General features: G+C 47.1%; 1 protein-coding gene across 1 annotated transcript in view; it reads left to right on the forward strand.

Annotated features, from left to right (window-relative positions):
• The first annotated feature begins 12,109 nt into the window (after positions 1-12,109).
• LOC130124471 (calsyntenin-2-like) overlaps positions 12,110-15,651 on the forward strand; it is a 235,324-nt gene continuing 231,782 nt past the window's right edge. The window contains 1 exon segment of the mRNA XM_056293925.1: positions 12,110-12,270. Within this exon segment, the coding sequence (XP_056149900.1) occupies positions 12,110-12,270 (161 nt within the window).

A 15,651-nucleotide genomic window follows, 5' to 3' on the forward strand; every position in this document is an offset into this window, starting at 1 on the left:
AACCTGCACACAAACCTGCACAGACACACTTAAGAGCGGTGGTGTGTTGTGTCCGTTGCCTCCACTGAAATGACCGAAATACCACCCAAAATAAAGTGGACTGCCTTGACTCTGTCAGTCAATAGTCCACGGCCTCCAGCAGCCCCCCCCCCCCCCGTCTTCTCTCTACCTTGGTGTTTAGCCTCAGGCTGTGTTGGTGTGTGCGTGTGTGTGCGTGTGTGCGTGCATGCATTTTCTCGCATGCATGTTAGAAAAGAAGAAAGAGAATAATAACGTGATCATGTTGTGTGTGTGTGTGTGTGTGACTGTGGACAGATTTTTAAGCATGTGTGTCTGAAGAGGGCAGGGTTGTAGCGGAGTATAAATAACAGTGTTGTGTATTCAGAATACAGAAATTAGTTATCTGTATTGAACCCTTGTTGCGTTTAGAAACACCAGTATTTACTTTCAGCATACTTGCTTTCTAACCGGCGGCGGCGGCGTCGCGGGTGGGACAATGTTCACGTTTCATTAGTGGGCGAGCACAAGCTCATGTGGAGACTGACAACCAGACGGGAGGACATTTTCTCTTAAAGGGTCAGCCGAGGCTGCAGTGTTGCAACTCGACAACCGTAAAACACATAGAAAACACCTCACGTACCCAAACGGATCTGCCCCATGCATGTCGTACATTTATGTGTGTTTGTGTGTGTGTGTGTGTGTGTGTATGTGTGTGTATGTGTGTGTCTGCACACAGTTCCAGTGTGCACATTTGCGTTTGTCTGTCAGCCTACTTCTCTTTCATGTAATTCCACTTCCGGTGTGGGAAGGTGGCAGCGTGAATTCACATTTCCAGCGGCCTCATCCAGTACCAGTGTGGGAAGATGGCGGCGTGAATTCACGTTTGCAGCGGCCTCATCCAGTACCGGTGTGGGAGGATGGCGGCGTGAATTCACGTTTGCGATGGCCTCATCCAGTACCGTCCATGCAGTGTCTTTGTCCATGTCTGCGTCTAAGTTTGTCTTCGTTTGATGGCTGGGAGAGCTGGCGCTGGATTGGCTGGGAGAGCTTGGTCTGCTGTGTTCTGTGGGCCCAGGGACCACGGCCCTGCCTGCCTGGAGCTGTGCCCGAAGAGGAAACACTGAGGGCGGTCTGACAAGGCGCGGAAGCGGGGCAGGCTAAGCTAACTGCTAGCCCATGCAGACTGGCAGTTCCGATAACACCGAGGGCGGTCTGGCAGTGGGCGGTGTTTTGGTGTCGTCCTGTGGAGTGCGGGGAGGCGTGTGGAAAGTGTCTGGCTTGGAGAGCTGGCGTTGGATCGGCTGGGGGAGCCTGGTCTGCTGTGTCCTGTGGGCCGAAGGACCACGGCCCTGACCGGAGCTGTGCAGAGGGCCGCGTACCGAGGGCGGTCTGACAGGATGCAGAAGCAGGGCAGGCTAAGCTAACTGCTAGCCCATGCAGACGGGCAGTTCGTGACAGTCCTCCTGGCTGGTGTTCGTTCTGGACAGTGATTTCTTTTTTTTTTGTTGAGTTTAGATATTAGATATGTGTGTTCTTGTAGCTCTTGTATATGTGTTTTTGTCTTTGTGTTGCACTGCTGTGGGCGGAGGGAAGCCTTGTTTCGGTTCATTTCATGTGTGCAAGTGCATGAAATGAAATAACCAAGTGTTTCTAATTCTGATAATAATGATAGTAATACATAATGATAGTAGTAATACATAATTACAATAGTAATAAATAATGATAATAGTACTACATAATAATGATAGTAATACATAATGATAATAGTAAACATAATAATGATAGTAATACATAATGATAACAGTAATGCATAATAATGATAGTAATACATAATGATGATAGTGTTACATAATGATAGTAGTAATACATAATGATAGTAGTAATACATAATGATGATAGTAATACATAATAATGATAGTAATACATAATGATAATAGTAATCTACTACTACTACTTACGGCTGCTCCTGTTAGGGGTCGCCACAGCGGATCATCCGTTTCCATCTCTTCCTGTCTTCTGCGTCTTCCTCTGTCACACCAGCCACCTGCATGTCCTCCCTCACCACATCCATAAACCTCCTCTTTGGCCTTCCTCTTCTCCTCTTCCCTGGCAGCTCCATATTCAGCATCCTTCTCCCAATATACTCAGCATCTCTCCTCCACACATGTCCAAGCCATCTCAATCTTGCCTCTCTTGCTTTGTCTCCAAACCGTCCAACCTGAGCGGTCCCTCTAATATAATCGTTCCTAATCCTGTCCTTCTTCGTTACTCCCAGTGAAAATCTTAGCATCTTCATCTCTGCCACCTCCAGCTCTGCCTCCTGTCTTTTCGTCAGTGCCACTGTCTCCAAACCATATAACATAGCTGGTCTCACAACCATCTTGTAAACTTTCCCTTTAACTCTTGCTGATACCCTTCTGTCGCAAATCACTCCTGACACACTTCTCCACCCACTCCAACCTGCCTGCACTCTCTTTTTCACCTCTCTACTGCACTCCCCGTTACGTTGAACAGTTGACCCCAAGTATTTAAACTCATATGCCTTTGTCACCTCCATTCCTTACATCCTGACCATTCCACTGTCCTCTCTCTCATTCACGCATAGGTATTCCATCTTGCTCCTACTGACTTTCATTCCTCTTCTCTCCAGTGCATACCTCCACCTCTCCAGGCTCTCCTCAACCTGCACCCTACTCTCGCTACAGATCACAATGTCATCCGCGAACATCATCGTCCATGGAGACTCCTGCCTGATCTTGTCCGTCAACCTGTCCATCACCATTGCAAACAAGAAAGGGCTCAGAGCCGATCCTTGATGTAATCCCACCTCCACCTTGAACCCATCTGTCATTCCAACCGCACACCTCACCACTGTCACACTTCCCTCATACGTATCCTGCACCACTCCTACATACTTCTCTGCAACTCCTGACTTCCTCATACAATACCACACCTCCTCTCTCGGCACTCTGTCATAAGCTTTCTCTAAATCTACAAAGACACAATGCAACTCTTTCTGGCCTTCTCTATACTTCTCAATCAACATTCTCAAAGCAAACATCACATCTGTGGTGCTCTTTCCTGGCATGAAACCATACTGCTGCTGCTGATCATCACCTCTCCTCCTCTTAACCTAGCTTCTATTACTCTTTCCCAAATCTTCATGCTGTGGCTGATCAACTTTATACCTCTGTAGTTGTTACAATTCTGCACATCGCCCTTGTTCTTGAAAATCGGTACCAGTATGCTTCTTCTCCACTCCTCAGGCATCCTCTCACTTTCCAGGATTGTGTTAAACAATCTAGTTAAAAACCCCACTGCCATCTCTCCTAAACATCTCCATGCCTCCACAGGTATGTCATCAGGACCAACTGCCTTTCCACTCTTCATCCTCTTCATAGCTGCCCTCACTTCCTCCTTGCTAATCTGCTGAACTTCCTGATTCACTATCCCTAGATCATCCAACCTTCTCTCTCCCTCATTTTCTTCATTCATCAGCTCCTCAAAGTATTCCTTCCACCTTCTCAGCACACTCTCCTTGCTCGTTAGCACATTTCCATCTCTGTCCTTGATCGCCCTAACTTGCTGCACATCCTTTGCAGCTTGGTCCCTCTGTCTAGCCAATTGGTACAAGTCCTTTTCTCCTTCCTTAGTGTCTAATCTGTCATACAACTCACCATACGCCTTTTCCTTTGCCTTTGCCACCTCTCTCTTTGCTTTACGCTGCATCTCCTTGTACTCCTGTCTACTTTCTTCATCTCTCTTACTATCCCACTTCTTCTTTGCCAACCTTTTCCTCTGTATAATTTGCTGTACTTCCTCATTCCACCACCAAGTCTCCTTGTCTTCCTTCCTCTGTCCTGATGACACACCAAGTACCTTCCTAGCTGTCTCCCTCACTATTTCTGCAGTGGTTTTCCAGCCATCTGGCAACTCTTCACTACCACCCAGTGCCTGACTTAACTCCTGCCTGAACTCCACACAACAGTCTTCCTTCTTCAACTTCCACCATTTGACCTTCGGCTGTGTCTTCACTCGCTTCCTCTTCATGGTCTCCAAAGTCATCCTACAGACCACCATCCGATGCTGCCTAGCTACGTTCTCCCCTGTCACCACCTTGCAGTCTCCAATCCCTTTTAGATGGCGCCTTCTACATAATATATAGTCCACCTGTGTGCACTTTCCTCCACTCTTGTACGTCACCCTGTGTTCCTCCCTCTTCTTGAAATATGTATTCACCACAGCCATTTCCATCCTTTTCGCAAAATCGACCACCATCTGTCCTTCCACATTTCTTTTCTTGACTCCATACCTTCCCATCACCTCCTCATCACCTCTGTTCCCTTCACCAACATGTCCATTGAACATAATGATAATAGTAATACATAATGATAATAGTAATAAATAATGATAATAGTAATACATAATGATAATAGTAATAAATAATGATAATAGTAATACATAATGATAGTAGTAATACATAATGATGATAGTAATACATAATGATGATAGTAATACATAATAATGATATTAATACATAATGACGGTAGTAATACATAATAATGATAGTAATACATAATGACAGTAGTAATACATAATGATGATAGTAATACATAATGATGATAGTAATACATAATGATAGTAGTAATACATAATGATAATAGTAATACATAATGACAGTAGTAATGGCGAGGGGGGATCAGTTGGAAGGCTGGCTGTGGTTAAACTTGCATGCCCTGGTGTCAACCCTGCTCTTTATTAAAAGTAATCATACAGTCTTTTGGAAGGCTGTGAACTGTTTTCAAATCAGTATTCCTCACATATCCTGCTGTGTGCACCACACCTCGGTGTAACGCAGCAGTACTTGCCGCGTGCTGATATAATGGCGTGGAGATAGCAGGAACGCCAAGGAATAAACATCAACTCAGTGTAAATAATAGCCGTGATGCATCACAACTGTTTCCCGTGTGCCTTTTGAAGAGGTATTCTGAATATAATCCGAGCAAGTTTCTCTTTTTTCTTTTTTACCGAATTTGCTACGGTGGCACAGTGGTTAGCGCGGTCGCCTCACAGCAAAAAGGTCCTGGGTTCGAGCCTCGGGGTCGTCCAACCTTGGGGGGGGGGGTCGTCCTCTGTGTGGAGTTTGCATGTTCTCCCCGTGTCTGCGTGGGTTTCCTCCGGGGGCTCCGGTCTCCTCCCACAGTCCAAACACATGTAGGTCTGTCCAGGGTGTCTCCCCGCGTGCCGCCCGATGACTGCGACCCTGAGAGCAGGATTAGCGGTTTGGATAATGGATGGATGGATGGATTTGCTGCTGATTACATTTGGGGCGGTGTATTCAGTATTCAGACAGTATGTAAATACTTTTTCAAAGTATTCTCCCTAGCCCTGTGTGTGTACTACTAGACTGTGTGTAGACTACTAGACTGTCTGTGGACTAATAGACTGTGTGTGTACTACTAGACTGTGTGTGGACTACTAGACTGTGTGTGGACTAATAGACTGTGTGTGTACTACTAGACTGTGTGTGGACTAATAGACTGTGTGTGGACTACTAGACTGTGTGTGGACTACTAGACTGTGTGTGGACTACTAGACTGTGTGTGGACTACTAGACTGTGTGTGGACTACTAGACTGTGTGTGGACTAATAGACTGTGTGCAGCCGGGGCAGCCAGTCGGTGCAGGAGTGAGAAATAGAGATGCATTGCTGCAGTCATGCTCTACATTTGCTAATTCCCGTTCATGGCGGTGGGGAACGGAGACTGCTCCGGCAGGCCGTCGGCTCAAGGCGGGAGGATATCGCACAGCCGGGGCGCCGCTCCTTCAGAAAAACAGCCCTCCACAGACATGGTCTAACTGTGGCCAATTGAGGCAATTTTTCGAGGCTCCGGTTCATTCTTAACTGTGCGTCTCTGGACCGTGGCAGGAAACCAGAACAGCGTGAGGCTCAGAGCCATCACGGGGAGGACATATTAGCTTCACACACAGCAGGGCTGGAATTGAACCCCCGGCATGCTGCCGGGACCACGCACACAAACACACACACACACGCACGTGCACACACACACACACAGCATCAGTTTGTTTTTTTGGTTTTTTTAATTTAACCCCCTTTTCTCCACAATTGTATCGGGCCAGTTACCCCACTCTTCTGAGCCATCCCGGTCGTTGCTCCACCCACTCTGCCAATCCAGGGAGGGCTGTGTGTGTGTGTGTGTGTGTGGTCTGTGTGTGTCAATCACCATGTGAATGCATGAACATGTCCATTGGGGGGGATTGTGAGATCGTATAATTTTGCGACAAGAATGTGTTTTTCTGTTTGATTCTATGCATCGTGTGTGTGTGTGTGTGTGCATGCGTGCGTGTCTGTGTGTTTTCTTGGTATCTGCATGTGCAGTATGTGTGTGTTTGTGTTTGTGAGTTGCCCATTATGTCACTCACAATGTTGTTTGTGTCTGTTTATGCATTTCTTATTGCATGTCATTGTGTATGTCTGTCAGTCATTGATTATGTATATGTTCGTGTGTATCTGTTGTTTTGCTGGTGTGTGTGTGTGTGTGTGTGTGTGTGTGTGTTTCGCTCATAATTTTTGTCACAGGCAATCTGCAGCTGAAGGTCAGGAAAAGGTCGGTAGGTGACATTGAATGTGGGTGTCCTCAGGGCCATCGTCTTACAGAGGGATTATGGATGCCAGATATTAGATTGACACACGGAGACCTTCCTAATTATGCCCATTTAGTCTGCAGCAACAGACTGTTGGTAACTCTGACCTCATGTCCTTTTTTTGTAGACTAAATTCACCATTTATGACGGTGAATCTGGTTTATAAAGATGGAGGCTAATCATAACCCTCAGTCTATGGCTTCTAGTATAGTTTCTGTCCTTACACACACACACACTCCGCTTCCGGTGTGGGAAGATGGTGACGCAAATTCACGTTTGCGGCGGCCTCACCCAGTACCGTCCATGCAGTTTCTTTGTCCACGTCTGCATCTAAGTTTGTGTCTTCATTTGATGGCTGGGAGAGCTGGCGCTGGATAAGCTGGGAGAGCTTGGTCTGCTGCATCCTGTGGGCCCAGGGACCACGGCCCTGCCTGGAGCTGCGCCTGAGGAGTAAACACCGAGGGCGGTCTGGCGGCGGCCTCGCCTAGCGTTGACTTGTTTTTGGTGTCGTCATGTGGAGTGCGGGGAGGTGTGTCGAAGGTGTTTGGCTGGGAGAGCTGGTGTTGGATCGGCCGAGGGAGCTTGGTCTGCTGCGTCCTGTGGGCCCAGGGACCACGGCCCTGCCTGGAGCTGCGCCTGAGGAGTAAACACCGAGGGCCTCGCCTAGCGTTGACGGTGTTTTTGGTGTCGTCGTGTGGAGTGCGGGGAGGTGTGTCGAAGGTGTTTGGCTGGGAGAGTTGGTGCTGGATCGGCCGAGGGAGCTTGGTCTGCTGCGTCCTGTGGGCCCAGGGACCACGGCCCTGCCTGGAGCTGCGCCTGAGGAGTAAACACCGAGGGCGGTCTGACAGGATGCAGAAGTGGGGCAAGCTAAGCTAACTGCTAGCCAATGCAGACCGGCACTTCCGACAATCATCCTGGCGTTCGTTCTCTAGGACAGTGAAAAAATAGTTTTTTTTTCTGTGGATATGTTGAGTATATGTGTTTTTGTAGTTTTTTGTAGCTTGGATATACTATGTGGTCTTGTAGTTTGGATGTGTGCTTGTCTTTGTGTTGCGCTGCTGTGGGCTGGGGAAGGGATATTCTGTTCCATGCATGCCAGTGCCTGAAATGAAAAGACGTGACAAATAAACGTCCCTGATTCCTCATTTGCTGTGTCCTCTGATGGGACATCTACTTCATGCTACAGACAAACAACCACAGCCAAACCCAGTTTAAGATGTAGTAGCTCGCTGTCCAGTTATTGAAGTTTTGGACATGAGTCCGTTGCATCAACCCCAGCTCTCAGTCAGCTTTCCTCTGCCTGGAAACCAAATGAGATTTGTCCTTTTTTTTTTTTTTTTAATCACGCAACCTTGTCCTTGTTTTGGCTTGCATTTGGTGGACCCCACCCCCCACCACCACCCTGGGCCCTCCTGTTACTCAGTTGGGGCCCCAAACAAATTTGGGATTGAGAAATCAGGAGACCGTTTCCAGATTAAGTACAAACTAAGTCAGAGCCGTCCTGGTGGCAACCATGGTTCAGTTCACCAGATTCACCAGGACAGGATTAGCGAGGAATAATACCCACAACCGCACTGACACGCCCGAAGCGGTGAAAACAGCAACTCTGTCAGTGTTGTTTTCCTACTGTGTGTGTGTGTGTGTGTGTGTGTGTGTGCCCAAATAGCATCTGTGGCTAGCTGAATGAAGGTGCAGCATAGTACCACACTGTCCCCAGTGCTTTAGCAGAGGGACAACTAAAAGTAAGACCCCAAAAATGGGTAACGAAGCCTGAAGGGGCGCTTCATTCAGCACACGGCTTAAAAGCTTAAATTATTTATTAGGAGCAAAGTCGAACGTTTCGAGGCAAAGTGCGTCTTCACCACAGCCGAACAGCCGTGGCACGACGGAAAACATATAACTAGCCCTTTAGCCCATAAAACAAGCGCATGATTGGCTCTAGAGGCAGGGGGCGGGGCACTCATCAACCAATCACCTGTTTCCCGGTACACACGACATGACGACACTCCATTCAACACGCCGTGGGTACAGAATTATGGGCTACCGCTGAAAATCTACACATTACGCAAGTGTGCAAAAACGTACAAAAATCATCACGCACAAACCGAGAGAGAGCGTGACCATCACTACCGAAAGTTATAATCTTAACGATGTAAGTAGGAACCATCATCTGTGTAAGTGTGTGTGTGTTGCAGATGGTGTTGAAATGTACTATAATGTGTGTGCTAACAGGGTTGTGTGTGCATGTGTATATATACGTGTATACTCATACAATTTGTGTGTGTGTGTTTGTGTATGTGTGTGCAGGTTCTTATATAGTGAAGGCATCCTCTGTGGTGAGCAGCCATTTTCACTCTGCTTTCTGGAGAGGCTTACGGACCCCCTCAGCCATGACTAAATCTCTTTTCCTGCTGTAAAAAAAACCAAAACCCAAAACGCTGTCGCCAGCAACTTTAACCTCCCCGTGGTGATTTCTCCCTCTTTATCCACGGTGCCACACACCGGCCCCTGGCTCTCCCGCCGTCATACTTCACACCGCATATTCGAGGCTTTTAAAAAGTCTTGTGTTTTTACTCACGGGGAATTTCTCCCAGCTCCTTACGTCAACCCCCCGAAGGAATCGAACCTACGTTCCTCCCGGCGTGGATAAAGTACAGGTGCGGCGAAGTCAAGCTGAGTTTGTTTGCCTTTCGCCTACATAAGCGGCTTTTTATAATGGTGTGCTGTGACGGCGGAGGACGCTTTACCCCGGTTGTAATTCGTAGCCGTTGCCGAGGTCTTTACCAGGATGAAGGGTGACGCGTGCGGCGCAAGGTGCAGCAGCAGCGCGCCGCCGGGGCCCCGGAGCATCCATTATCCCGGCAAAGTACACCCTGAAGGTTAATGCGGCTGTTGTGTAACGGCTGGCAGTGATTGCGTCCTGGCGGGAATGTTTTCCACAATCTGCCGCTCTCTGAACGGCGCGTGAAACGCCTTCTGTCGGCGTGCTTTCGTTTGGCGTGGCCCTTTCGAACGCAGCGCCGTAGCAGCCCACGGTGAGCTGCATCCTAATCCGCATCGCCGCTGTCGCCTCCTCCTCGTAATCCTCTTCATCACCGCTGCACCTAACCCCCCCCCCCTTTTTTTTTTTCTGTTGTTCACATGTTTTTGTTTCCTAATGTTTCATTTTCACTCACCGCCAGACAAACTGTCACTCTGTGTTCACTCCCGGGTGTTTTCATTTTCACCGCGGGACACTTGTGTCCGATAAACCAGACAAACATCAAGCTGGGTTCTTAGGAGTGACAGACAACACCTGCTAGCAGATCCAGATGACAGATAGACAGAGACAGACGGAGGTGGGATGTGGTGGGTTGGAGGGCATAGGACAAACAAGAGTAAACAGACACGGGTATAGAGGATGTGTGTGTGTGTGTGAGAGAGAGAGAGAGACAGCGAGAAGAAGGGCAGAGAGACAGAAATAAAACATAAAGGGAGACAGGAAGCCTCACCAAAGAGGCGAGCAGAGAGGAACCAGACAGAACGACAGGCTGGAGGACTGGAAGTCCGTCACATGGAGGGAAAGCTCAGCTCGGATGTGAAATGAATAAGCAGCAGCGGGAATGGCACAAAGCCCAAACGAACCAAGTGGCTTTCTATTGGCCAAAACATGTCTCTATCTGGGGATGACGTAGATCACATACATTACTCTTAGTTGCTGAATATGAAACGCACCAACCAGGTGCAGACTGGTCCTTTCATTATTTTGGGAGCTGCTTTATGAGTAAATGTGACTGGGACGGACTTCAGGGAGGGCGGAGAATGACCGTTTATTAAAACACACACATACACACATCCAACAACAACTTAGTTTTGTATAGCGCCTTCCAAGGAATCCAAGGACGCTTTACACTAGATAAGAACTTAAAAAAAAGAAAGAAGATTAAAACAAAGATCAAAAGACTACAGATCATAAATAGGCCGTAGTAAAAAGGTAGCTTTTCAGTAGTCTTTTAAAATTGTCCAAAGAAGCAGCATTGCGGATCTCTGCTGGCATAGAGTTCCAAAGGGTGGGGGCTGCCACACTAAAGGCTCTATCCCCAAAAGTCTGCAGGCTGGTGTGAGGAATGGAAAGCAGGCCCGTATCTGCAGACCGCAGATTCTGGGATGGAATATAGGGGTTGAGGAGGTCTGATACATACTGGGGGTATGGGCATGGAGGGATTTATAGGTGCAGAGGAGGAATTTATAAGAAATGCAGGATTTGACTGGGAGCCAGTGAAGGTGGACAAGGGTGGGGATGATGTTTTGCCAGGGCTTGGTGCAGGTGAGCATCCTGGCAGCTGAATTCTGTACATACTGAAGCCTGTCTAGGGTATTGCTTGGTACCCGAAACCGGTGCAATAATCCAGATGGGAGGCGATGAAGGCATGGATGAAGGTCTCTGCAACGGAGTCCAAGAGTAATGGCTGGTGTCTGGAGATGTTTGGAGATGTGGTGAAAGAAAGCTGATTTGGTGACAGATTTGATGTGTGACTGGAATGAGAGGGTGGAGTCCAGAATGACACCAAGATTGCGGACTTCCCAAACCTTCCAGAGCAGTGCCTTGGAAGCCACAACCATGAGCTCAGTCTTATTGGTATTTAGCTTGAGTAGATTTGATGATATACAGATTTTTATTTGGTGGAGGTAGTTAACAAGGGATTGTGGGGGGAGCTGAGAGGATGGTCTCATGCTGAGATAAAGCTACGTGTCATCAGCGTAGCAATGGAAGCTTAAACCGTGGTGGCAGAAAATCTGACCAAGGGGGAGCCCTGTAGATGGTAAAGAGGAGGGGTACAAGCCTTGTGACACGGCTTGGTTGACTGGGGCTAGGGTCGAACTGGAGTCTGTGATGGTAACAAACTTTCCCGTTGGTGAGATATACCTGGAACCAGGAGAGAGCTACACCAGTGAGGCCTAGGTATTCAGATAAGTGGTTGACGAGAATGGTGTGGGAAACAGTGTCAAAGCTGTAGAGAGGTCTAGGAAGATGAGAATGCTGATGTGGCAGGAATCAGCAGCAATGAGGAGGTCATTGGTGTTTTTGGTAATGGCAGTCTCCGTGCTGTGATTTGCTCTGGCCAGATTGGAGGGGTTCATAGAGCTCATGGTTGGAGATGATCTGATGGAGTTGGGCAGCAACTCCTCTTTCCAGGATTTTACTGAGAAACGGAAGGTTGGAGACCGGCCAGTAGTTAGTGGGGTCATCTGGGTCCAGACTTGGCTTTTTGAGGATGGGGGTGACTGCAGCCATTTTGAAGCTGGAGAGTACCGCGCCAGATTCCAAAGAGTTGGTAATGCCGACAATTATGGGGCACAGGGTAGGTAAACATGCTTTGACCAGGACGGTGGGCATGGGGTCCAGGGAAGCGGTGGAAACCTTGGCCACGATGACCAACTTTGCAACTTGAGGAGTATCCACAATGGAGAAAGAGGAGAGGCAGCACTTAGATAGGCACACAGCAGGGGAGCAACATCCTGCAACTGAGGTGCATGCGAGGGGAGGGGACAGGTACCAGAAACTGTTTGTGGATAGAATCCACTTTGACCTGGAAGAAATCCAGGAACTTGGTGCAGAGGTCAGGTGCACCTGAAGGGCAGGGGGCATCAAAGGTGGTTGGTAACGTCCTGCTCATATTTCTGATCCAGATTTCAATGTGCGTGGACACAGAAACAGGTTTGCTGTTTGCTAACCCACTTTGGGCCAAAACAAGTTTGGGGCCTTTTTGTGTAAACAGGACAACATATTTTTGTAACTTTCATCTAAACAGCTTGTAGAGGGACAGTGTATGTGAGGAAGTTAAAATGGTAATATGACTTTGAAGTTCAGCGATGAACGGACCTGCAGTATGACTGAAAGTAGCTCGACGGAACCAAAACTATGAAAAACACGGAGCATGATCCCTTCTTAAAGGAAAAGTCTGTTTTTTTGTTGTTGTTTTTTTACAACCTGCATCTTATTTTTGTGTTTTTGGCCATTGTGCGTATCAGTTATCGCATCATCTTATTGTGGAGATCTCGGACATGCAACCACTGCTGGACCCTTTCAAATGACGTCTTATTGGGCCCCAAAATAAGATCCTTAAATCTGTCCTTTCAACAAATAAAATAAAACAACAAACCCTCCTAGTGTCTCAGTCAGACTGTCCCTGACTGTCCGTTATCTATGACTTCTCCACTGTGCTGGCCGGCTAGTTTATGGATGGCTGCTACTACCTACGGTAAGTATAGGCTGCTCCTTTCTGCAGGTTGAACCAGGAAGTAGATCAGCAATGTCATCCATCGTTGATCATATTGGACATTTCACGTCATAACTTTTAACTTGCACTTCCAAATACACGGTTTAGACAATTGGGTTAAATTAGACTTTGGAAACATATCTGACACTCGTATCCCATCACTCCATATGATGCCATTGTAAAACTGAGTCCAGAGGTGGATGCTCAGTGGCAAAAAGTATGAAACAAAAAAAAAACAGAATGAGCCTTTAAACCACACACGGGAGACCTAAGGAGGTGGCAGATGGGGCCGAGGTGGTGGAGTGGTAGAAACCTAGCATTACGTCAGCGGCGTAAGACACACAGCTGGGTTCCTCCATTTAAGCAACGCTGCCTGTAGCAGGGGCCATTGCGGCTGGTGTATAATCAGATGTGTAGGTGAGAACACCGAGATCAACCGTCAGTGACAGCTTCCTGAATGAACTTGCTCCGCCCGTTTGAAATGAGTTCCAGTAGGAAACCCTTCACCTCCGTTGGTAACGAGAAGTCGCCAAACCATGAATTATTGGGCGATACCGCGGTGAACCTGTCTTTAACTCAGTCCAGTCAGTCCCACTGCTGTCCCTTTATCCTCACCGCATCTCATCACTGCTAATAGAGATATCACCTCCTCCTCATTCACATCTCCCTCTCCATCCCCCCTTTTCTTGTCCGTGTTCATTTTAGTCCTTTTTAAATCCTCCTGCTGTGCCTCCTCATCGGCCGGGACAGCGAAACTAATCGGCGGTAAGCCATGACTCGTTTCACCGGAGACTAATGGGAGGCCGTCGTTGGCTTTCCAGGGCTCGGGTGCTCTCCCTGTTCTGTCGCTCGGGCTGAATCAACAAATGATTCATAAGGAGTGGAAGGAACGGTGGAGAGGAAGGAAAACAAATGGGGCTTGTTATCCGGGGCAGTTCTGCCATGCAGACGGTTGCCTCTCCTTTCAGCAACGTTCAATATTTCTTTTATTGTCAGTACCAAGTGCCCTAAAGGAAAACAATTGACATTTCTCAACCCCCGCCCCGTCTGCAGGGTATTGATTTATCTCTGGCAACAGCGAATGCCACAGTCTTTATATCAAGATATATATATAAAGTCTTCATATCTTTATATAAAGATAGCACGGGGGAGATTTATTGCCGTCCAGTGTCGGGTCCAGATAAGGACACCGATATATTTCTATGAAAATGAGAAATTGTTTTTCCTCGGCGAAACCGCCAGCCAATCTAACGTCTGTGGCTTTCTGCTGATTCATCCAATCCACCGAGGATGGAAACCCGCTGAGTCTCATCTCCAAGCCCGGCACAAGAAACACAACACTAGTTATGACCTCCACTCTTTCTTTCCTCTCTCCCTCCCTCCGTCCTTCACTCTTGTCCCCCCGCTCCCATATCTTTCTCTCATCCCTTGCTCTTTTACCATGCTTTCCTCTCTCTCTCTGCTTTTTCATCTATCTCCGTATCTGTTTTTCTCTCCCCGTCTTTTTGTTTTCGTCTCTCTGTCTCCGGCACGAAGTGAATCAGTTTGTGTCCTCCTTCCTTCACCCCGCGCACAAATGCTTTTTTCCCTCTTTTTTCCTACTTGTCCTCAAATTGAAAGGCGTCATCCGTGTCCAGCTCCGACTCTGAAATCTATACAACTACACAAACGCATAACACACATATACACAACTAGACATATATACACAACCAAACACATATACACACATATACAGTTAAACACATACACACATATACACAGCCAAACACATATACACAACTAAACATACTATACACACATGTGCACATATACACACATATACACAACTAAACACATATACACAAATAGACACATAGACACAACTAAGCACATATACACACATATACGCAAATAGACACGTATAGACACATACACAACTAAAAACATATACACAGCTAAATACATTTATCCACACACACACACAGCATCATCATCATCGGCGGTCACTCTGGGTCAAGTGTGACTGTCCTCTTTCTTGGTCCTTGTGGATCTTCAGGTGGGCGTAGAGGCTGATCCTGGAGCCACATATTTTGGGACAATGTGGGCAAGGGTGTGAAGAAGTGGTTGAGTCTGCGCTTGTTTTCAGCAGCACGGTGGAGGTCATGGTTGTAGCACCCAGCACCCTCACAGACAGCCAGTCTCCAGGCTTCCCTGTTGTCTGTCCCCTATCTTCAAGAAAGGGGACAAAGCTGAGTGCGGAACCTACATATGTACAACCAAACACATATATACAAATATATATATACACACACACACACACACACACAACCACACACTATTCTCAGATGTTCTGATGCATCCTAAAAGAATTGAAATCATGAATGTTTACCTTTACAGTTGAATATATATATATATATATATATATATATATATATATATATATATAACTTTGTGAAAACAAACGCTCAATGGTAGGGAAAGTGCTCAACACTCAACTTCATTTTATACAGTATGTGTTCAATAGATATGAGGCGGAAAAGGCATATTTCGCTAAAGGGCTGCAAAGCAATGTTGCAAACTCCTCTGTAAGTAAAGTACTGTGACTACTGGCTGCATGTAAAGTCACTAGAAACCCACCAGATGACATCATCAGCTAATTTGCATGCTACTCTGCATATATCTAAAGTCTATAGAACCCCACCAGATGACATCATCAGCGGATTTGCATGTTAATCTGCATATATATT

The sequence above is a fragment of the Lampris incognitus genome, chromosome 14, assembly GCF_029633865.1.
Source record: "Lampris incognitus isolate fLamInc1 chromosome 14, fLamInc1.hap2, whole genome shotgun sequence".
Lineage (NCBI taxonomy): Eukaryota > Metazoa > Chordata > Actinopteri > Lampriformes > Lampridae > Lampris > Lampris incognitus.